The sequence below is a fragment of the Elgaria multicarinata genome, chromosome 18 (assembly GCF_023053635.1).
Source record: "Elgaria multicarinata webbii isolate HBS135686 ecotype San Diego chromosome 18, rElgMul1.1.pri, whole genome shotgun sequence".
NCBI classification, from domain to species: domain Eukaryota; kingdom Metazoa; phylum Chordata; class Lepidosauria; order Squamata; family Anguidae; genus Elgaria; species Elgaria multicarinata.
The window spans coordinates 12,638,630-12,662,786 of record NC_086188.1 but is presented as its reverse complement, the minus strand read 5'-3'; the positions used below and the strand labels follow the sequence as shown (position 1 = coordinate 12,662,786).

Genomic DNA, 24,157 nt, shown 5'->3' with positions numbered 1-24,157 from the left:
ATGAAAGAGATGAGTTGTAACCAAAATTAGAACAGACATCTGAAAGTTTCGAAGAGCAGGTATATCCTGTGATACAGAATTATTAGGAACAAAAGAGACTTCGAAAAATTAACGGCATGTCCTTCTTACAATTTTTGGCCCCTGGGGAATTATAGAAAAATCTAGTATTTGTTTTCAGAAGATCAAGATAAAGAAGGATAAAAAGGGAAACAATGCCAGCTGGGAGAATGGGATGGGAAGGTAAGTTTGTGTGTAGTCAGCTGAGCAAGGCATCAGGATTATCAGCTCACAACCTGCTGGTTTGGAAATGCATCCCAGATGTCATTCAATTTGTACGCGGTATTCCATTGCATGCGTGCAAAGGGCACCTTCCGGAACACACGTGTTAGCTGGTTTCCATTCATAGTGAAATGGCCTGAAAACTCAACCCACATTTTATTTTATTTATTTTATTTTATTATTTATTTACAATATTTATGAACCACTCCCCATTCAAGAATTTTGGAGCGGTGGACAAATAGAATAAAAGAATAGAAACAGACTAAAAACACATTAGAAGTACATTTTTAAAACAAACAAAAGTGCAAATAAAACCACGGCTGGTCATTAAGGGAAGGTTGCCTGGAACAATGTTTTCAGGAGGCGCCGGAAGGAATACAAAGTTGGCACCTTCCTAGCCTCCATAGGCAGGGAATGCCATAGATAGGGGGCCACCTTAAAGAAGGCTCTGCACCTGGCGGACTCCAATCGGACCATAGGTCTATGTGGAACCACCAGGAGCAGGCCCTCAGTGACCAGGCAGGTTGATAGGTATCATTTTAGTATCTTACCTTTATAAGCAACTTCCCAGTGGCCTTCTAGAGAATTATTTCGGTTGGTGATGACATACTGATATCCAACCCAGAACCTACAAATGGGAGATTTTGAAAAAGACTTCTTGTAAAACTCCAGAGGGAAAACACAATGTAAAACAAAAAAGCAAACAGTTACCAATAAGGTGGAAAAACCTCAAACAGTGTTTTAATTGTCACTCTTATAAGCGTCGTAACGAAATCTCTTCTTAAAAACAAGCTTATTTTGAAAGGATGAAAACCAGTCACCATTAACATGAAGAATGCAAAGGAACGCAAGAGCCATGCTCCTGTTGCTATGAAACTCTTCCGGTCCCGTTTTAATCTCAAAAGAAGAGTCAGGGCGTGCAGTGTGCAGCCAATCCATGTTATTGAGACAGCCCATAATCCAGGGGAGGGGAGGCTGGAGCGTTACCTTGGGGAAGATTAGCCCTGCCATCAACCTGTGGGATTTAAAAACACACACGCAGCAGGGCTCGCTTTGTCGAGAACACAAAGCTGAAGGGAAAGGATCCCAGAGGGAAGAGGCAGGCGAACGCCACACGTCAAATCGCTGGTGCACAAAGCTCGTGAACCCCAAGACTGCCGGAGTCAACGATTACACAGTCGCCTGTGCGAGCCAGAGGCGTCCATGGGGAAACAGAGGGCAAAGGCCTCTGACGCAATACAATTCAAAGAGGCTGGGGCATGACAAAAAAAGAAGAAGCATTGCCAAAGTTGCAGATGGAAAAGGTGTACTGGGGGGGGGGGGGGGAGAGAGAAACAGGATGTAGGGAAACTATATCCGGTAATCAAACTGAGCGCTGATTTGCAGGCCTCTTATTCTTCAGTTTGTGTTATTATGATCATGGTTAGGCTATCAACGGTAGGGTGACCATATGAACAGGAGGACAGGCCTCCTGTATCTTTAACTGTAATGTAGAAAAGGGAATTTCAGCAGGGGTCAATTGAAGAGGGTGAAATTCTCTCTTCATCAACACAGTTAAAGCTGCAGAAGCCCTGCCCTCTTTTGTATCTGGCCACTCTACTATAGCTAGTGAACCGCCCAGAGAGCTCCGGCTATTGGGCGGTATAGAAATGTAATAAATAAATAAATAAATAAATAGTGTAGCTTTAACTGTTGTGATGAAGAGGGAATTTCACCCACTTCAATTGACACCTGCTGCAATTCCCTTTTCTACATTATTGTTAAAGATACAGGAGCCCCGTCCTCCTTTTCATAGGGTCACCCTAATCAACGGCTACTAGCCCTGATGGTTGTGTGCTATCTGCAGTATTCGAGGCAGTAAGCCTGTGTGCACCAGCTGCTGGGGAACATGGCTGGGAGGGTGCTGTTGCACTGTGTCCTGCTTTGTCGGACCCTGGCCAACGGCTGGTTGGCCACTGTGTGAACAGAGTGCTGGACTAGACGGACCCTCAGTCGGATCCAGCAGGGCTCTTCTTATGTTCTTATTTATTACAGTTCTATACCGAAGCTCTCTGGGCGGTTTACATAAGATTAAAACAATAAAAAACAATATACATTTAAAACCACAAAAACAAGTAACGTACACAAAAACATACATCTAGAATCAACTATATAACAACTTTAACCTATGAATCTAAAAACAGATCCGTCACATATTGCTAAATGCCTGGCAGAAAAGTCTCGACCTGGTGCTGAAAAGATAGCAATGTTGGCACCAGGCAGGCCTCGGCGGGGAGAGCATTCCATAACTGAGGGGCCATCAAAGAGAAGACCCTCTCCCTGATTGCCATCCTCCAAGCTTCTCTCAGAGTAGGCACCTGGAGGAGGATCTTAGATGTTGAGCGTAGTATATGGGTAGGTTCACGTCGGTTCACCAGCAGGTATTCTGGTCCCGAGCCATGTAAGGCTTTATAGGTTAGAATCAGCATCCTGAATCGGGCTCGGAAACAAACAGGCAGCCAATGCAAGCAGTCTTATATGTTCAAACCTCCTGGTCCCTGTTATTAATCTGGCTGCCACATTTTGCACAAGCTGCAGCTTCTGAACAGTCTTCAAAGGCAGCCCCATACAGAGTAGTAGCTTGTACTAATCCAAAACAAGGCTCGGTTTCGTTTCATGGTGGAGTTCTGCCCCACTGTGCACACTCACCTACGTTGGTCCTTTCTCCCAAAGGCCTTATCTTCAGAGTCCCACTCCTGCTGCAAGATAAACTTCAGCTCCTGGTCGGTGGTAAAGGTGGCCAGGGATCCATTCACCCTCTGACATGTCTGCACAGCGTCCCAGTAGTTCTCGCCGCTTAAGTACACCCTGTAGCAACTGGCAGTGCCCTCGTAGTGATGCCATCCTGACGGGCACTTCCCTAGGAAACATGAAGGAGAGAAGGGAAACAGTTCCCCTCCCAGTTAGGATCTCAACCTGATGCATCACATTTGAGTCGTTTCTGAAATATCCGTGTCAACCCAGACCCCACTGTGGTGGAAAGCCATTCTCTGGGCTGTGCAGACTGCAGCTGCATTGTAATAACAACAAAAAGAAGCTTAGCGGGATATACTATGTGCAGTGAGGGGTGGGGTTGTATGGAGAAGCCCTCAGCCATGAGAATGGGACAGCCTAGAAACAGGTTTATGACTTCGGTGAGAGCTAGGGATGGGTGAGAACTTTGTTCAGCTCTTTTTTTATTATTATTAAGAATTCAATGAAATCCACAACTTTCTTCATATATGGAAGGAGGAGGAGGAAGAGGAGGAGGAGGAGAAACTGACAGATTTGTCCATCCTGAGCAAGAGCTAGGCCATAGGATGATCTCAGTTCTGATGGGGCTGTTCACACAACATGCTAACCCACACTTAGTGGTTGAGTGTGGATTGTTGTTGAACTGTGGTTTGGCGTGTTGTCTGAACCCAGATTTTCTGCAGGGTGGCTTGTTAATTGTGCTCTGTGGCTGCATCCTGAACAACAAACAGCCCCCAAAACAAACCATGGGTTCTCAAGGTGGCTTGTTCAAGAAAAATAAGCCATACTGCATGGTTTACAAGCCTCCCTGAAGAACATTTTCTGAGTTCAGACAACTCACTAATCCACATTCAACATATAACCCACCTTTCAACAACAGCCCACGCTCAACCACTAGGTGTGGGTTAGCGTGTTGTATGAACAGCCCCTATGATATACACAGTTTGTTTGGCTTAACTGTTAATTGACTGTATGCATGAACCCTCCATGGTCAACTAACTATGGTTTGTTTGTGGCCAACAAAGCACCATCTCAAACTATGGTTTGAGGCTGACTCGTGAACCTCAACTTGCGTTAAGCGATTTGTCATTACATCTGAATCTGCCGCTAAGAGTGTTCTCCATTTGTTCTGCATACTACCCTGCCTCTTATAACTGGACAGAGATATCAGTGAATACTCTGAACAGTGGATGTTCTGTGCTAACATCAGGGACACAAAGAGACAGGCAGGGACAATTGTTCACCATATCTGCTGGAGGCAGAACAAGGAGCGGTAGCTTTACACCGTACGGATAAAAGGGAATTTATTCTGAGTGTTAAAAGAGAATCTCAGAGCAGCTCAACAATAGACCGAGTTACCAAGGGAAGTTATGGAATCTCCTCCTTTTGAGGTTTAATTTAATTTAAGACACTCTACACAGGGAAGTACTTTGAAACGCCTCTGCCTAGATCAGCATGAGGCAGCTGGTAACTAGGGGATTTAGCGCCTGCTTCCAAGTCTGCAACTTACTACTAAATCGAACTGGCTGTGCCACATTGACCGTGTGAAAGCGGGTTGTGTCCCCTCCTCTGCCACGATTGTGCCTGGAATCCACATTCTCCTTCACGTGGTACGTTCGCTGGTCGCCCGTAAAATCTAGAGAGAAAAAGAGCAAAACTCAGTTCCTACTGAAGTTGTGGGAATGCATGTCTCCCCCCACCCACTCGCATTTAATCTTTTCTTTTAAAGCATCCATTCTTCCTAACATTCAAACTGAGAAGAATAAAGGTATCTCAAGGTGGGCACGTGAGAAGTACGAGATTCTGACACTACAGGCAGCCAACCAAAGTGAACTACCTCCAAAAGGAAGGGAGGAAAAGGAGGGACGAAGCATTAAAACAGACGTTTTGAACTAGAACTCCCGATCTTATAGAAAATTTGGACAACAGCTCCCATTGGCCCCAACTAGCATGGCCAACAGTCAGGGATTATGGGAGTTGTAGTCCAAAACATCTGGAGAGCACTGCATCGCCTCTCTCTGCACTGGAGGATTCCTGCATATTAAGCACAGTGTTTTGGCTAGAGGTCTGTTTCTTTAGCACAAAGTGAAGATTTTCTCAGGCTCTAAGAGTAAACAGATGACACCAAAAAACCAAAAAAAAAGGTTGTTTGCACTCTCAAGAGGATAGCAGAAAAGCCCTGAACAAGGCGACAGCTTGAAAAAAAAAAATAATTTAGGATGATCTGTTGTTAAAATGCTCTGGAGGCGTGTGGATTTTCTTTAGTCATGAACAAATATAATATGAAAAAAGTGTAAGCCCAGAAATGCGGCAGGATGCAGTTACAGTCTCCTCTAACTCTTTCAGGGCAGTATCTAACAGCTGTGGCAAAATTCTGAGCTTAATAAAATCATTCGTTTTCTAAGCTCCTTAAAATTACTTTGTTGTGTTTGGCTTCTCGCGCTATGTATTGCTAGAGTTGCAAAAGAAAGCCAGATGTTAAGGAATTCTTGTCTCTCAGAGCTTTTGTTAAAATTAACGCCAACGCAATACCTTCTGCTCAAACGTGTAGGAGCTGGTGTATTTCTCTCAAAGTGGTTAAAACCAGGTCTTAGTTTGCCGAGGAACTTAGGGCTGATCTACATAAGGAGGGTGTGTGAACTTATCTATAGGAAGCTTCCAGTGACAAGTTATAGCCAAACCTAGACCTCAATAATACTTCAATAATCATTGTACTTAGCATTATTACTGTAGCGTGATCTACGTGGGGCTGCCCTTGAAAAACGAAGGGAAACTACAGCTAATGCAACAAGTGGGAGTTAAGAGTTTTGTTTTGTTGTCAGGAATGGGCTTTGCGTTGACCCAAGACCAGGAGTGATTCTGGTTTTGGTTCAACTTCATGAGTCTCAGTTTGTTTCCATGCACAATCCGAGATGCAGAATTTTGACTTACAAACCTCTACATTGTTGGGGATCAGGATATCTGATGGATGGTTTGCTGCCATATGGACTACCATGATTTATCAACATCACTGGAGGATCTGCTATATGTCCCGCTTCCCAGAAAGGCTGGGTTGGTGGGTAACCAAGACAGGATCTTTTTGGTAGCAGCACCCAGATTGTGGAATTCCATCCCGAGGGAGGTAAGATTGGCTTCTCTCTTCTTTTGCCTCCGACAGGCACTAAAGACTGTTCTGTTCCATTGGACTTTTAAAGCTGTGTAATGGTTTTTGTTGTGCACCAATTTTAATTTTAATGATCCGTTTTGTGATACATTATAATGATATTTTTTTATTGTACATCACCCTGTGTGCCTAGTAGGTGGAGCTATGAATTATTAATGTAATGAACAATGAAAACAGCTGATGAAGTTCGCTAATTTATTAGACGGCTTGTTGCCCTTTTCAGCCAAACTCTGCCAGCCTTGTATGATATGACTGTAGCATACCGGGTGGATGTTGCAACTGAAAGGCATAGCCACAGCTGCTTGTCAGCAAACTAAACTAAAGAAATGTCCAAAGTTGCAAACCATGGTTTACCATCAATCGTCGGAAACCATGGCTTGAAGTAGGTTTTGCACATCATGGTTTGCACTACGTATGGTTTACTGTGATGACTGAATTTACATATCATAGTTATACCTGTCATTCTGCCCACAGAGGCTGTTGCATGAGAGAGAGAGAGAGAGAGAGAGAGAGAGAGAGAGAGAGAGAGAGAGAGAGAGGGCTTTCTCCACTGTGGCATCCCGGTTGTGGAATGAGCTCCCCAGAGAGGTCCGCCTGGCGCCTACACTGTACTCCTTTCGCCGCCAGCTGAAGACCTTTTTATTCTCTCAGTATTTTAACACTTAATTTTAACTTAAATTTAAATTTTACTGTTTTAACTCTGTATTTTAATTTTATAACAATTTTGCCGCATGGTTCTTATCCTGGTTGTGCTTTTTATACTGTATTTTGTATTTGTGCTTTTAACCTGTTGGTTGTTTTATTATGGTTTTAATTTTTGTGAACCGCCCAGAGAGCTTCGGCTATTGGGCGGCATAAAAATGTAATAAATAAATAAATAAATAAAAAGCCGTAAGTGCTGAGAAAAGAGGAAACAAGAGGAAACAGCAGTGTGGTCTTTCCTTTAAAGGAGTTTTCCAAAGGAACGTTAAACTATGGTTTGCCTTTATGGAAACCATGGTTTGAACTAGTGTAAAAATACCTCTGCATCATCGGCAGAATTATTATTGTGGTTGTCTTTGGCATCATCTACACTCAGCCTTCTCCGTGGGGTCACTCTAGCAGAACAAGGTGGTTACATGTGGTGTCCCTTCCGACTCGACCATATTGCTTTTCTATATATTGGCTCTCAAGCTGATGGACTGTAATTAAGACTTTATTCGTGAGGATACTTATTTTGTTACTCAATAGGAAACCTGTTTTATGTTTTTCCCAAGCTCCATCCTTAGGATTTTTCCCCCCATAAAGAATTACTGTACACTTCAAATAGGCCAAACCAAATTCGCACACAAGGTAAACTCTGATGTGCTTGAACTTATACAGAACTCGAGGTTTGCGTACATGAGGGCTCACAAGACAGTTTCCCATCAAGGCGCTAACCCAACCCAGAGCTGCTTGGCTTCCACAACCTGACCTCCGCTCGGTGCAGAGACACTTTCTTTTCATTTATTACATTTCTATACTGCCCAATAGACAAAGCTCTCTGAGCGGTTTACAAAGATCAAAAGCCTTAAAAATACAATTCTATTCCTAGTATAACAACCATTTACACACAAACGTACAGACAAAGAGCACACACACACACACAGACACACATGTTCAGAAGACACCTTAAACCCTGCTGGTTAAGGTTTTTGGTTAAGCAGCAGGGTTTAAGGTGTCTTGTGCGATGCGTTTTGCTGAACCCTGATCACTCACTAACCACAGTCGGATCGTCTGCAGCAAGGTTAGCGGCTCTAACCATGGCTTAAAGTGTTGTGTGCGACAGCACGGCTTGTGGTTAGGGCTGACCCCAGAGAACCACAGTTTCGCTAAGCACAGAGCCTGAAGTGTCATCTGAACAGGCCCACAAACAATCTTTCAACAATCAACCATAAGGAAATCCATGACCTGATTCAAAATCTTATCATATGCTGCCCAATGCCCGAGAGTAGAGGAAAGTCTTAACAGAGCACTGAAAAAATAATCACATTGGTGCCAGATGGGTCACAAAGAAGAACCGCTCCCTTGTTTCCACCTTCCAAGCCTCCTTTGGAGGAAGCACCTGGAGGAACGCTTAGATGATGAGCACAGTAGACAGGTAGGTTCATATAACAAAAAATGGGGGTACAGTGGTTAATTTGTTGATCAATTAAACAGTCGCTTAAAATCAGCCTTTCCCAGCTGAGTTCCCTCAAGGTGTTGTAGACTGCAACTTCCCTCCGCCCCAGCCAACATGGCCAACGGTCAGGGATGATGGGAACTGGAGTCCAGAAGGACCCAGCTTGGGAAAGGCTCCAAAATCAACTAAAGATGCCCTTGATTAATTAAGCAGCGGATTTAAAAATATTTACGTATTTTAACATAAATGCTTACAAAAGTTGCCATCTCGGAAGGCATTCTTCTCCCTTCTCACACATAGGGAGAACGCCTTTAAAAAAAAACCAAAAACATATGTATCATCTGAAACCAAAGAAATTATGCTTCTTGCTTAGAAAAATTATTTCTAACCATGTGCAAAAAAAACCCCAAAACAAATTCAACAACATATTAATATTGCTTAATCATTCCAGAGTGCAGTACGCAGAATAATGGGCTCAGGTTACAGGAAGTCAGATTCCGGCTGGACATCAGGAAAAGCTTCCTGACTGTTAGAGCAGTACGACAATGGAACCAGTTACCTAGGGAGGTTGTGGGCTCTCCCACACTAGAGGCCTTCAAAAGGCAGCTGGACAACCATCTGTCAGGGATGCTTTAGGGTGGATTCCTGCATTGAGCAGGGGGTTGGACTAGATAGCCTTAAAGGCCCCCTTCCAACTCTACTATTCTATGATTCTATGATTCTACTTCACGTTTAATCCTATGCGATTGCAGCCAAAGTAGAAATACATAAACATACATACGGAACTGAAACACTAGAGACCAATTTTCTCTCCTAGTGCAAAAAGAACCAAAAATGACAAATTAGATCTTTAAAAAAAAAAAGAGTTATTCAAAGCCGCTGACCAAAATAAAGTTGGATGGTTATAACACTCCTGTGCCGTAGCAAAACTGCAACTCACTGCTCTTCCTTTGCGAGGTCACTGGCTAAGAGGCAAAGGGATCACACTTCTAGGAGTTCAAGGAACAGTCAGCAGAAGCCTGACCTCTGGTGTGGCAACAAAATCAGAAAACACCCGTCAGCTCCAAAACACACAAACACACATCCCACTCGGCGCCAAGACATCTGCCCTCTGTCCCCTTCGGCGGAAAAGAAATTGATAATAGAGCTGTCAGAAAAACGAGGAATTGAAAAAGAACGGGTCACGTAGGGAGTTTAAGGATGGAGAGTGGAAAACAACTGATCTCTCCAGAAAAAACTGCAAGGCACACTGCCTCCAAGTGCAGAAATTTAAGCAGAGGTCAGCAACTTGTTCCCTGGAAGCCTGGCTTTGAGCACCGCAACCTTCTGAAGCAAGAAGGGGAACCAGCAGGAGCAGGACCTTCTCACTAGTGGCACCTCATCCGTGCAACTCTCCCCCTCCCCTCATCCGCTCACCAGGTGTGATGTCTAATGAATTTTAGGTCTGTTTCCCCAGGCATTTAGGAGGTTTTGAATGGCTCCGAATACTGTGATGGTTTGACTGCCGTTTCAAAACAGCAGCAACACAACAGGAATGTTATTTGAAACAACAAATATACCACCAACATCAGACCATAGTATTGTATAGATGTTTGTATACTAGGAGCATCGTGTGGCGCAGAGCAGCTGAAACTCTCCCCACAGCCTGAGTTCGATCCCAGCGGAAGCTGGTTTCAGGCAGCCAGCTCAGGTCGACTCAGCCTTCCATCCTCCTGAGGTCGGTAAAATGAGTACCCAGTTAGCTGGGGGAAAGGTAATCATGGCCGGGGAAGGCAACGGCAAACCACCCCGCTATAAGGCCTGCCAAGAAAACGTCAGCGAAAGCTGGCGTCCCTCCAAGTGTCAGTAATGACTCAGTGCTTGCACGAGAGGTTCCTTTCCTTCCTTGTATAGTAGGCATTTTTAAAAACATAAAGCCACCTTGGAAATATTCTATTGAAAGCAGTGTAGGAATACATATATTAAAAAGGGAAAAAGCAGCCAACCTATTCAACATGGAGAGTTAAAGGCCACCTAAACCAAACAGCAATAAAGGAAACTGGTTTTATACCTGGTCAGGCAATTTGCCCATCTAACCCAATGTGGTTCAATTAGCCAAATGTGCACCTCCTTTTCATGTTCTTGATAAATGTTCAAACAGCCGGCGGCCATGCTGTACCAATTATATAATATTCTCCTTCAAAAGTTGTTGTTTTTTCACAGACGTGGTGAGGGAAAAGGAGATGTGAAACCTTTTGGATTTCCTTCCGTTTTCCTGATCCTTGAAGCACATTTGACATCACAAGGTAGAAATGAAAACAAGGGTGCTAGCAGGGGTCTGCAAGCCACACAATGGTGGTTAATGGACTACATCTTGACCACCATCTGGACTCGATGGAGTGGTGCAGAACTCCCTCTATCGCACAAAGGTGACGATGTGCAATATTCCACAAATGACCCCTACACTGATGATAAAGCTTATAAGTAACGGAGCCCCCCCTTGGAATCAACCAGCCAGCCAGGTTGGGCAAGGAAATTCAGGATTTGCGAGGAAGAAAAATGCCTCGCCAAAGAGCGCCTATTGCTATCCTGACCCTAAAGATGCAGTTTTAAGCTGCGACCAGCTGAAATGCCAGTGCCAAGTACACACGGGGTGGGTAGAGGGTGTCGGATCACGGTACACCTAGGGGTGACCACATCACACCAGTCTTAAAATCTCTTCACTGGCTGCCAATTAGTTTCCGGGCGAAGTATAAAGTGTTGGTTATCACCTTTAAAGCCCTACATGGTTTGGGTCCAGCCTACCTGCGGGATCGCCTTCTCCCGTACAATTCGCCCCGCACACTCAGGTCCTCTGGGAAGAATTTACTCCAGCCAACAAAAACAAGGCTGACAACTATTACCCAGAGGACGTTTTTCTTCTGCCGCTCCCAGTTTGTGGAATGGCTTGCCGGGAGAGATTCGTCAACTTAACAGTCTTCCAGAATTTAAGAAAGCCATAAAGACTGATCTCTTCCGGCAGGCCTACCCAGCTGAATTTTAAGATGCCTTTTTTTTAATGCTGTTTTAATGATGCACTGGTTTTAAATGTTTGAATTAGTTTTATGTACTTTACGGTGTTTTTATTTGCGTGGTACCCCGCCTCGATCCAGAGGGAGAGGCGGGTAACTATTATTATTATTGTTGTTGTTGTTGTTGTTGTTGTTATTATTATTATTATTATGTTAAAAAGACGAGCAGAGACTGAAGCAGCCGTGGCATTAATACATGGCTTCTAGGTCTTCGGGCCCACACACACCTGCTAGCCTGTTTGGACTGGCAAATCCGCTCTTTCCCCCAAAAGCACCGAAGCGTCATTTCATGCAACTAAGGCTTAAGAGCCAAAAACGAGCGGAAGGCACATGCTGCGTAAATCCCCCCAGTAATTTCAAGCACGCAGACAAGTTAGCGGCAGCTCTAGGACCTGATCCTTTATGAGCAGGAGCATCAAAGGTAGAAAACCACTGGGCCAAAAGATGGCACTACTTATCGGAGGAGGAGGAGAGAAAGCTAACACACACACACAAATGTTTTGAGTGTCAGGGCTTACATTTAAGCTGGAATTTAATATAATTAGGTTGTTAAAAATAAACACTGAATAGCGAGGGAAGATTGGGGGTGCGGGAGAGAGAAGTAATACACAGGACTTAGTGCTTACGGAAGAATGAGTATATAACCAGGGGCCCTTAACTATTCTGCCCTACTGCTAACATGCCGTGCGGATTAAACCCTCAGTTGCAGCAGAGCAGAGAGAGGCCGGGAGGGAGCGGGAAAGACTGTATAAAGAAAGATGTGTTTAAGATCTCTCTAGTTTGGGAAAGAGAGTGAGTATAACTGTTTGGGCATTTCTGAGGCCTGCCATACAGGTGTTAAGACGGCGCACCTGCAAGCAACCGCTGCAAAAATCATCACAGTCCATGCAGTTGGCCTTTCCGGAGTAACTCACAATCAATCGCCCACTTGTTTTTATACACGACAGCATCCAGCTGTCTCGACAGGCAAGATTTCCAGAAATTTTGAAGCGAAGGAGGAAAACAAAAAGCGTTTCTCTCACGCCTCACGCCCCCAACAGAAGTGTTAGGGGCAAATGAAATATATACGGCACTGTGTCATCAAAACTAAATTCTACGTGCCGTTTTAACTGACTCGTAGTCAAAACATAAATAAAGATAAAATAGCAAAGCCTGGTACGTTTATTTATTTTTAAAAAACGGTATAAATTCTTTCGGTTTATTGCAGCAAAAACAAATACAACCAGTAATAGAGACAAGAGATGCAAGCTGCAATGCCTTAAAACAGGAGGGGGCAACTTGTGGCCCTACAAATGGTTTGGCCTACGACTCCCATCAGTCCTAGGCCAGTATAGCCAATAGTGAGGGATCATGGGAGTTACGGGCCTGCAGATGTTTGGCCCTACAAGTTGCCCACACACCTCCCTTAGAAGTACGTAACCACGTACTTTTTTCTACGTGGTACACAGGACAGTGGGACCTTGCGTGCTCCACTGTCCTCTCTCCTCCTCCCACAGAGCTGGGAAGTTTGGAAGCATTCACTTCCACCATGGATTGTAATTTCGCCCAGGCCAACAAACTATTATTATTATTATTATTATTATTATTATTATTATTATTATTATTTATATAGCACCATTAATGTACATGGTGCTGTACAGAGTAAAACAATAAATAGCAGGACCCTGCCACATAGGCTTACATTCTAATAAAATCATAATAAAGCAATAAGGAGGGGAAGAGAATGCACCAAACAGGCAGTATAAAAGTCAGAACAATTCAAGTTTTAAAAGCTTTAGGAAAAAGAAAAGTTTTTAGCTGAGCTTTAAAAGCTGCGATTGAACTTGTAGTTCTCAAATGTTCTGGAAGAGCGTTCCAACACGCTGAGCCATGGTTAGGCCACTAACCATTTCGCAGCAAATGGTTAGTGAGCATGTTTAAACCATGGTTACGTAGTCACCATGGTTAAGAATGGTTCACATGACACGCTAAGCCATCATGTTTAGCTCAGATGCTCAACCACTGTGGCTTAGCGTGTCGTCTGAACAGGGTGAGCTTAGTTTCAAGTTGGCTTGTTTCAAACAAAACCACTACAGTCAACCATAGTTTTTCAATTCCGACAAAAAAAAGAAGCAGCCCTGGTTAAACTGAAGTCGAAGAGAATGCTTCCAAATTCTTCCACGCGGCCATGTGAGGCTCACTGCAGAACGTCACAGCTTATTCCCTTCACGCGAACCCATAGATCAACACGACACTGAAAAACTACCACTAAGAGATGCCTTTTGGGCCCAAACTGTACAGAACGTAGGAGGTCTGTGATCACACCAGACATTTCTATTTGTGATTAAAAGCAACCATAGAGATGGGGGTACCCCAATTTTGATCAGAACGGCAGCACTAGGGGAAGCCCCCATCCCCTCCATAAGCTGTTTCCATGATCTAAATCTTATGATGTAAAGCTGCTATTTGTCCCACTGGGAGAAAAATGCAAGGATGCAGATAATGAAGCACTGAGGTTCCATACCTGCGCTATTTTTATATACCTAGTATGCACGGTATAAGAAAATAGAATTTTGCTTCCAGAATCCATGACAGAGTGACTCACTTCGGTACAGATGTCTTCAGCCCGCCCGTCGCCTAAACGTCTCTGAAGTTCTTACTCAGCTCTTCTACATATATTCCACCCAAAGCTGCCTTACCACTGTCACATACACAGAAGGTCCCTATTCTTTGCCTACTCTGCTGAGATTCAGTTATATCTGTTTTGTTCAAACCAGGGCGCCTAGAAACTGCTGTGTTAGTACAAATTAAGACTGAAATGTTTCTGCCAAGGCAAACAGAGTTCTCCATTTGTACAGAAAGCAGAATGCAAATAGGGAACACGAGAAAACAGCTAGCAAGTATATGCCAATAATAAAGTACTATGTCTTTTATGTAATCTTACCAGACACTTTGCTTATACTAAACTCTATCCTGCATATTCTCCCCCTGCCAAGGAATCACTCAACATTCTGGTTTTCCAGCTTTAGCCAGAAGCCAGTTTAAATAAAATAATGACGCAACTACACATGTTTAGAGACTTTCAAACTTGAAATTCAACATGACTGACTCATCTAAAGGCATAAGTAACCCGCTCTACGTGGGGCTGCCTTTAAAGACAGTTCAGAAGCTGCAGCTTGTGCAAAATGCAGTGGCCAGATTGATAACTGGAACCAGAAGGTTCAAACATATAAGACCAACTCTGGCCCACTTGCGTTGGCTGCCTATATGTTTCTAAGCCCAATTCAAGGTGCTGGTTTGAACCTATAAAGCCTTACACTGCTTGGGTCCACAATACCTGATGGAACGCCTCTCCCGACATGAACCTGTACACTGCGCTCAACATCTAAGGTCCTCCTCTGAGTGCCTACTCAGAGGGAAGCTTGGAGAATGGCAACAAGGGAGAGGGCTTTTTCAGTGGTGGCCCCCCAACTGCGGAACTATCTCCCCAATGAGGCTCACCTGGCACCAACATTGTTATCTTTTCGGCGCCAGGTCAAGACTTTTCTCTTCTCGCAGGCAGTTAACAACATGTGCTGAGTTTTGTTTAATAATAATAATAATAATAATAATAATAATAATAATAATAATAATAACTGACCCCAGAATAGTTGTTTTAAAAGGATACTGTTGTTTTTATGCTTTTGATGGTTTTGAATTTTGTATATTTGTTTTAAATGTTCACTGTTTTTAACTTTTGTAAACTGCCCAGAGAGCTTCAGCGATGGGACGGTATATAAATGTAATAAAATAAATAAATAAGCATAAAAACTTCAAAATACAGATAAGTCAGGCTTGCTCAGAAATATAAAGCCCAACTGGATGGAACGCTCCAGAAAGGGGCAACTTACCTTTTCAAGTAAATTCCTGAATACACCATGCAAATGGCTGCAAAGGGGCTAATAAAAAAGCAAAGCCTTTGGATCAAAGCTGGGAAACGTTGGATGAAAATTCTCAAGCCACATTTCCTAATAAGGGCCTAAGCCAGACCTAAGGTTTATCCCGGGATTGTCTCGGGGTCATCCCTGTGCATCTAAATGACACACAGGGGATCCCGGGAGCAGGCAGGGACGACCCCAGGACGATCCCGGGATAAACCTTGGGTCTAGCTAAGGCCTAGATTTCAGTTGCAAAAATCCTGGCTAATGTTCACCTAACCTGGGGGATATTACTGCCCTATTGAGCCCCGTTAAGACTTGAGCGGCTTGGGTAGCACACGCCATTCACTTTAGGTGCACTTACTTGGGCAGTCAACTTCATCACTCTCATCCTCACAGGTGGGCCATCCATCACACTGCCAGTTCAATGGGATGCATTGGATGGAGCCACTGCGACAAGTAAATTGTCCTGGGATGCAGCGCAGCTCTGCAAGACACAAGGAGGAGATTGCTGAAGGCTGCAAACCAAACAACATCCAAAATAGATCTCTACTCGAAAAACCTCTGCGCCACTGTCCCAGAACGAGCGCCAAATTTGCCCGATAATTTATATGGGTTCTAGGAGGAAAACGGCATTCAAGTCTTGACACAACACCACTAAGATAAAAAATGTCATTAGCTTGCTCTTTAATATAGTTGAAAAGCAGGTGTGGCTCCTCTTTTAATGCTGATTAAACAATTATCCTAGGGACCTATGATTAACTCTCACAATACATATTGGTCAGCGCTAGCAGTGAACCTTAAGACGATGTATGTGAAGCACTTGGAACATTCAAAAGCACAGTATTATTACTAGCAGCAGTAATGTAGGCCAGTGTAGTAACTAGGTGATCCGATTCGGGCTGAGGAGACCAGGATTCAAATCCCCACTTGGTCATGTTAGTGAAGTCACACGCGCACGCACACACACAGCCTAACCAACCTCACAGGGTTGTTGTAACAATAAAATGGGTGGGAGAAACATGGCATGTGCTCTACGTTGTTTGGAGAAAGGGCAGGATCTAAGCGCAATCTATCAATAATCATCTCCCTAAGAATATTACCTGGCAGAAAAGGAGCTTCTTTGTGTTGAAGCAAAATTTACAGAGCATTCATGAAAATACTCAATAGCAAGGCTTGTGCTGCTGGAGGGATCTGACATAGCTCATTTTTTAAAAAAAAAAATCTGGATGTTTTGGGCCAGCACAGAATCTGAAGTGCTTTTCTGGCCCTGTTTGAATGCACACACTTACAGTCAAATCCTATCCAGGTTTACTTGGAACAAACTCTACTGCTTTTTAAGAGGAGTTTCTTGCACGAAAGTACTCAAGGAACTGCAGTCTGCAATCGCTACTTATTGAGGCTCTGTAAACTTAAGTACAATTTATGTATTTTACAAGGGCTTTCTAAAGGGAAAATATCTGAAGGCACACCCTTTGATGAGAAAGAAAGCAAAGCTTGCTAAGGGTTATAGAAAAGATTTCCCAGGCAATATAAAAGATTTCCCAGGATATCTGAGAGAGCGCCTTCTCCCCTACCAACCTGCCCGGTCACTGAGGTCATCCGAGGGTCTGCTCCTGGTGGTTCCACCTAGATCCATCCTCCAAATGGAGTCCACCAGGGGAAGAGCCTTCAGCGTGGTGGCGCCCCTCCTGTGGAACTCCCTGCCTCTGGAGGTCAGGCAGGAGCCAACCTTGTACTCCTTTCAGCATCTCCTGGAAACATAGTTATTCCAGGAACCCTTTCCTTAATGTCCAGCCATGAGTCACTGTATTTTAAGTGTTTTATTCTGTTTTTATTTTCATTTTATCTTGCACACCACTCCGAAATTTTCAATGGGGAGCGGTATATAAATATTGCAAATAAATAAATAATAATAAATAAAAGGAGGGGGCAAACAGTTAATTCTAAACTAAATATGGAGAATTAAGCAAGTGTATAGTAGATACAGGTTGGACCAACTAAAAGATCCAAAGGACAAAGTGCAGGTAGGGGGATGATGTTGCTTATCAATAGGGTGGCTGGCCATCTCCCAAAAAAATAGAGGAAATGCATCACTAAAAACAAGAGGCCAAGAGAGGACACAGGTGTGCATCATATTTGCATATGCAAAGGTGAACATTCAGAAGTAATTATTATCGTTTTTAAAAAATGCAATACATCACGATGAGGAAGTCTACGAACAGGTGACCCGTGTGCCTGCTGTCCAGATGCCAACTTGGACGGACAACGTCAACAACCCTTCTCAGGTCTTTCCCTCTTGAGACCGGACTTGGGCTGGGCAGCCCATCAAATGCAGAATACCAACCAAGAGAGGACTGACCTCCATAAAGGAGGACACAAGGCCACCTTACTTTATTTGCCTCAAATGTTATATGAACACAAGAACGTAGGACGAGCCAGACTGGATCAGACCAAGGGCTGATCTAGTCCAGCATCTCATACACACAGTGGCCAACCAGCCGCCTGTGGGAAGTCCACAAGTAGAGCATGCACGCAATAGCGCCCTTCTGCTCGCCAGCAACTGTAGAATACCCTCCCCTTGGAGGCCCGCCTGGCGCAAACACGGCTTTCATTTCAACACCAAGTAAAAACATGGCTTTTTAACAAAGCTTTTATTTATTTATTTATTTATTTATTTATTTATTTATTACATTTCTATACCGCCCAATAGCCGGAGCTCTCTGGGCGGTTCACAAAAATTAAAAACATTCAAAGTATAAAACAACAGTATAAAACCATGATATGAAATACAATATAAAAGCTCAAGCAGATAAAAACAGCAGCAGTGCAAAATTACAAATTTAAAACACCAAGTTAGAATTTATTTATAGATTGTTAAAATGTTGGGAGGATAAAAAGGTCTTCACCTGGCGTCTAAAAGCATATAATGTAGGTGCCAAGCGAACCTCCTTAGGGAGCTCATTCCACAGCCAGGGTGCCACAGCAGAGAAGGCCCTCCTCCTGGTAGCCACCTGCCTCACTTCCCTTGGCAGGGGCTCACGGAGAAGGATCCCTGAGGATGACCTTAGGGTCCAGGCAGGTACATATGGGAGGAGGCGTTCCTTCAGATAGCCTGGCTCCAAGCCGTTTAGGGCTTTAAATGTTAATACCAGCACTTTGAATCGGGCCCGGACCTGGACTGGCAGCCAGTGAAGCTGGAAAAGGACTGGCGTGATGTGGTCTCGTCGGCCAGTCCCTGTTAGTAAGCGTGCTGCCCTGTTTTGTACCAGCTGAAGTTTCTGGACCGTTTTCAAAGGCAGCCCCACGTATAACGCATTGCAGTAATCCAAACGGGAGGTTATCAGAGCATGGATAACTGTAGCTAGACTATCTCTGTCCAGATAAGGGCGCAGCTGGTATATCAGCCTAAGCTGGTAAAAGGTGCTCTTTGCCACTGAGTTCACCTGTGCCTCAAGTATTTAATGGTTAAAGTCACTAAGACGGCACACAGTTTTAACTGTTTTGTTTTTCCTGCTTTTAAATTAGTTATTGTTTTAATTTGGTTCATGGTTTAATTTGTTTTTAGCTGTGTATATTTATTGTTTTATACTGTATGCTTTTATCTGTACGCTACCTTGAGATCCTAATGATACAGGGTGGGATACAAATGTTTTAAATAAATAAATAAATAAATAAATAAATAAATAAATAAATAAATGAGCCTAGCAGCTCCGTTAGGAATCGCTCTGATAAAGTGGCCTTGAGTTACACAGGCTAGCCACAAGCCAACAAGGTGTGGGAAGAGCAGAAAAGAAAAGAAGAAACCATCCTACACAGAGAGATAGCTGTGCTCGCACAGCACACAATCTTGGGGCACATGAGGATCTCTATGGAACAGGTATGTGCGCTGCTGCTCAATGCAGTCTCTTCCCACACACAGTTGAGGAAAAAGAAGGGGAAAGCACCACAAAAAGGCTATAAAAAAAAGAGGCTACTACCTCTGGTGCTATGAAATGTCAAAAGAAATTACTTTATTTTTATCCGAAATATAAAAATGTTCAAAAAAAAACTTTCAACCAAACTTATACAACGCTCTACGTTTCGGATCCGGAGATCCTTCGTCAGGAGCTGTACAACGAAATAAATTACTTTTTGAAGTAATTATAAATTTAAAACCGTCTAGATATTTTTTGACAAGACTGCAGTCGTGCGCATTCTGTTTTAAATTTATCATTACTTCAAAAAGTAATTTATTTCGTTGTACAGCTCCTGACGAAGGATCTCCGGATCCGAAACGTTGAGCGTTGTACAAGTTTGGTTGAAAGTTTCTTTGAACATTTTTATATTTCGGACAAAAATAAAGAAATTTCTTTTGACATTTCATAGCACCAGATCTAGTAGCCTCTTTTTCTTATAGTCTTCCCACACACACCCAAAGCAGGTCTCTGTACACCTAGCACATCAGATCCACCTGCCAAACCTCTTGCTGAATGCAAGCAACTGAACCGGAGAATCTCAACTCATTCTCTAAAACCAAAGGGGCAGTAGTATCCTATGCTACACAGACTTTTTCCAAGGTAGTGGGTTGGATCCAGACTAAGTTAGTCAGACTTTAGTCCCACTGAAATCAGTGGGGCTTCTGTCATTCATGAGTCAATGGGACCAAAGCATAACTTAGTCTAAACCTAACCTAGGGTGACTGTATGGAGAGAAGGACAAAGTTCCTGTTGTATAGAAAAGGGAATTTCAGCAGGTGTCATTTGTATGCATGCAGCACCTGGTGAAATTCCCTCTTCATCAGAAGAGTTAAAGCTGCAGGAGCCCTGCCCTCCTGCCCAGATACAAAAGAGGGCAGGGCTCCTGCAGCTTTAACTCTTCTGATGAAGAGGGAATTTCACCAGGTGCTGCATGCATACAAATGGCATTCCCTTTTCATAGAATCATAGAATCATAGAATAGCAGAGTTGGAAGGGGCCTACAAGGCCATCGAGTCCACCCCCCTGCTCAAGTTCTATACAACTGTTAAAGATAAAGGAGCTCAGTCCTCATTTCCAAATGGTCACCCTAACCTAACACTACGTGGTAAGAGCAACACTTTCAGAAATTCCTAGTGTATACGTAACCATGTTCTCAAAGCACCACGGCCTGTGATTTCAGTCTTCCTGCCGTAAGAGCCAGTGTGGTGTAGTGGCTAAAGTTTTGGACTGGGAGTCGGGAGTTCTGGGTTCTAGTCCCCACTCAGCCATGGAAACCCACTGGGTGCCTTTGGGCCAGTCACAGACTCTCAGCCCAACCCACCTCGCAGGGTTGTTGTTGTGAGGATAAAATGGAGCGAAGGAGGATTATGTACACTGCCTTGGTTTCCTTGGAGAAAAAAAGGCGGGATATAAATTTGTTGTTTTATACTGTTGTTTTTATATTTTTGATGGTTTTAAATTTTGTATACTTTTTAATGTTCACTGTTTTTTAACTCTTGTAAACCGCCCAGAGAGCTTCGGCTATGGGGCGGTATATAAATTTAATAAATAAATAAATGCAATAAATAAACGGGGCCAGTGTGGCATAGTGGCAGACTAAGACGGGGAATAAATTTCTGCTCAGCCGTAACACTCACAGGGTGATATTTGGCCAGACTATCTCTCAGCCAAACCTACCTCGCAGGGTTGTTGTGAGGATCAATTTTTTTTTGGGGGGGGGGGCAGAGAGAACCAGGAATGGCAGGTTATAAATGTAATTTTAAAATTAAAAATGTTTCCATAGTGGATACTCCCTCACCTGCACGCAACTTCTTCTCTCCTGGGAAACAGGGCCAGTGCTTCAGTACAAGGCTGCCTACTGTGTCTTTTGAATATAATTTAATCAGTATGTCCATAGTCTCAAGCCCAGGTAGACAAACCAAACAGGCAGGCACAACTGCTAGACTTCCCTTTACCAAATACTGGAATTTTAACGTGAGACAAAAGGAGGTGGAACGGGTTAATAAAATAGTTAGAATTTATAAAATTAACAGGGCTGCTAGCATCTGGGTCTAGATATCAAGATATAATACAAGCTTCAAGGCTTGTTAGGGAGGAAAGTTCTAAATGTCCAATATTATCTTGGACTTTATGAATTTGTAAAAGAAGAAAAAGAACTCAAATCAATAATATTTTTATGCTAAATATTCTTAACTGCTGTAATGGTCTAATTGTAAAATATGTACATTTGAGAAGTGCTATTTCTGCAATATTTGTCAATTCGTTAACAGAAAACAAAAAAATCCTGAGGAAATGTGGCCGGAGACAGATAGGCAGTCTGCAGATAGGCATTTGTGACAGTTCAACTGAGACACACAGCTGTCATTAACCTCGTCAAGATCACCTTCACAGGAAACCATCCACCTCAATGCAGTTCAAATCAGTTAAGGCTTGCAGCAGGAATCTAACAGTACTGGCATCGTTATCCATCTCCAAAGTGAACTCCCGAGTTTCCCAAACGGGCATTAATCAATTGTAGAATCATGCCCACCAGCACGGAGCTATTTTAACTGACAAAGCTCTTGCTTTCTTTGCACACGATTCTGGGTTTGCAAGGCAAGACAGGACGAAAAACGACGTCCGCACAAAATGGTTCTAACTGTTGCATGGCTTTCGCTTTCCCCAACGAATTAAAATGAATTCCAAAGCGGTTGTACGTCAAGGTTCTGTACCAGAGGGGAAAGCACTGAAAAAACAAAACGGAGCACTCGTACATAAAAAAATCTGTAATAAGGAATAGATTTTTTCCCCCCTCCGATATTGTGAAGTGCTTTGTCTTAAAGAGCATAAAAGCAGCTCAAGCCAGAAGGAGGCAGTAAAAATAGGCCTAGCCTGCTTGACACGCCGCCTACTCAGAATGAACATTGAGGTCACAAAGACAGCGAAGAACTCAGACCTGTTAGACTGCTATAGACAACAACATATGTTATAGCACGGCCAAAACAGCTTTGACCCATTTAGGTGAGTGGGCGTTCTTTCTAAAATTATTATATCCTACACTAAGGCAAGGCTAAAAACTCATTCACTTCTAGAAGCTAGAACGCCAAGCTTGGATATCAGGTTATCTGTAAATAACGACACTCAAGAGAGAGGAAAGGAGAACGTTGTGGACCACCACCACTTATTTCAGAGTTTAAGAACGTTCGATCCACGCTGAAACCCCACCATCACCAGCTTCAGGGGAATTTTAAGTAATTTTTAATAGTAAAAGGGCATTTTACGATTCAGGTTTCTTAGATTAGCGGCCGTTCATTGCCATATAACTTATACTTTATGGAGTGACCCTAACAGTACAGAAACCAGAAGTTCAAACTGTGCAAGACTCAATCGAACAAAATTCCTCCGATTGGAATCCACCAGGGGAAGAGCCTTCAGCGTGGTGGCTCCCCTCCTGTGGAATTCCCTGCCTCTGGAGGTCAGGCAGGCTCCGACCTTGTACTCCTTTCGGCGCCTCCTGAAAACATCTTTATTCCAAGAAGCCTTTCTTTGACATGCAGCCTTGGATTTCTGTTTTTGCTTCTTTTACATTTTGTTTTAACTGTTTCATTCTGTTTTTATTTTCATTTTACCTTGTAATTACTGAAATTTTTCAATGGGGAGCGGTATATAAATATTCTAAATAAATAAATAATAATAAAAATGGGGCATTTTTAAAAAGTTAAATTTTCTGTTGGGCTTCCAGGTCTCTTTTCACCCAAGGTTTGCTGCCTCTCAAAATCGCCACCTCTCCATCCCTGTAACCAAGGACAGACAGAAGGGAAATTGGGATCTACTGGTGATTTGCAGTTTATTTGTTTTATTTTATTTCTATGCTTCCTTTCTGAAACCAAGCAAGGCAATTTACAAAAAGATCAGTGAATAGTTCCAATATGCTATGTTTGAACAACAGAGACAATAAAAAAGACTCCTTCCCTCCCTCTATCAGGATGCTGCCATCAAGGAAACTTGGAGGAAGAGTGAGAAAATTCTTCACACCGTGCATAATTTTATATAACCCTATCATGTCTCCCTGTACTTGCTTTTTTCCTAAGCTAAATTCTTCCACATGTTGATGTAACTTTTCCTCATAGGGCAGATGCTCCAGTCCTTCGGTCATTTCAGTTTGCCTTTTCTGTACCTTTTCCAATTCAACAATATCCTATTTTTAGATGGGGGGAACCCAAACTGTACACAGCATTCCAAGTGTGATCGTATCAGATTTCTATAAGGACAATAAAAATTATGCCCAACATGGAACTTGCCTTTTTCACAGCAGCCACGCAATGGCGTGATTTGCACATAACACTTATCCGTCATTTATTTAATCCATGGTTTGTTGCCCTACCCAAGGATTTGTCTGGCAGAGGATCGAACAAACCTGGGTTTGTTTTCTCAATCCCTGGGTTGTCTGTTTCCCTTCTTTTTCACTCATTCCCTCCCTCTATCCATATTGCGTCTGTAGCCGGGTGAAACAACCCATGAACAACGCACAGTTCTGGCCATGGGTTATATAAGAGTTGTTTCCCCCGCAAACAAACTACATAAACCAACCAGGTTCAGAAGACATGAGAAGCTGCATCCAGGCAGGTAATTAGGCACATGCCTCAGCTGAAACAAACCAGCATGGCTTATTTAAGCCACAGTGATCGTGCAAACCAAGTCAACGGCCAACCAAAAGTTCACAAAGCATGGGGCTGTTCACACATAATGACAACCCAGAGGTTTAAAAACTGATGGGGCTAAACAACCCAGCGGTTAACCCAACAACAAGCCCTTCTCTTAAGTATCTCAGATATTATACGATGAATTCCAGCTGTGAAAACAGCCACCACCTTTTCACCCAAATAGAGGTGGTGTTAAAAACACTTCCAGCCACAGCA

At 43.2% G+C, this 24,157-nt stretch overlaps 1 protein-coding gene across 7 annotated transcripts in view; it reads right to left on the bottom strand.

Annotated features, from left to right (window-relative positions):
• The window catches only part of DGCR2 (DiGeorge syndrome critical region gene 2), a 64,405-nt gene that overhangs the window by 18,388 nt on the left and 21,860 nt on the right, over positions 1–24,157 (bottom strand). For 2 of the 7 annotated variants that reach the window (XM_063144289.1, XM_063144292.1), the window contains 4 exons: positions 15,665–15,787; positions 4,562–4,687; positions 2,968–3,187; positions 831–907 (listed from right to left, as the gene is read on the bottom strand). In XM_063144289.1, the coding sequence (XP_063000359.1) occupies positions 831–907; positions 2,968–3,187; positions 4,562–4,687; positions 15,665–15,787 (546 nt within the window). The remainder of the gene's footprint in view (positions 1–830; positions 908–2,967; positions 3,188–4,561; positions 4,688–15,664; positions 15,788–24,157) is intronic. The other 5 variants (XM_063144291.1, XM_063144293.1, XM_063144294.1 and 2 more) reach the window with 3 other exon arrangements.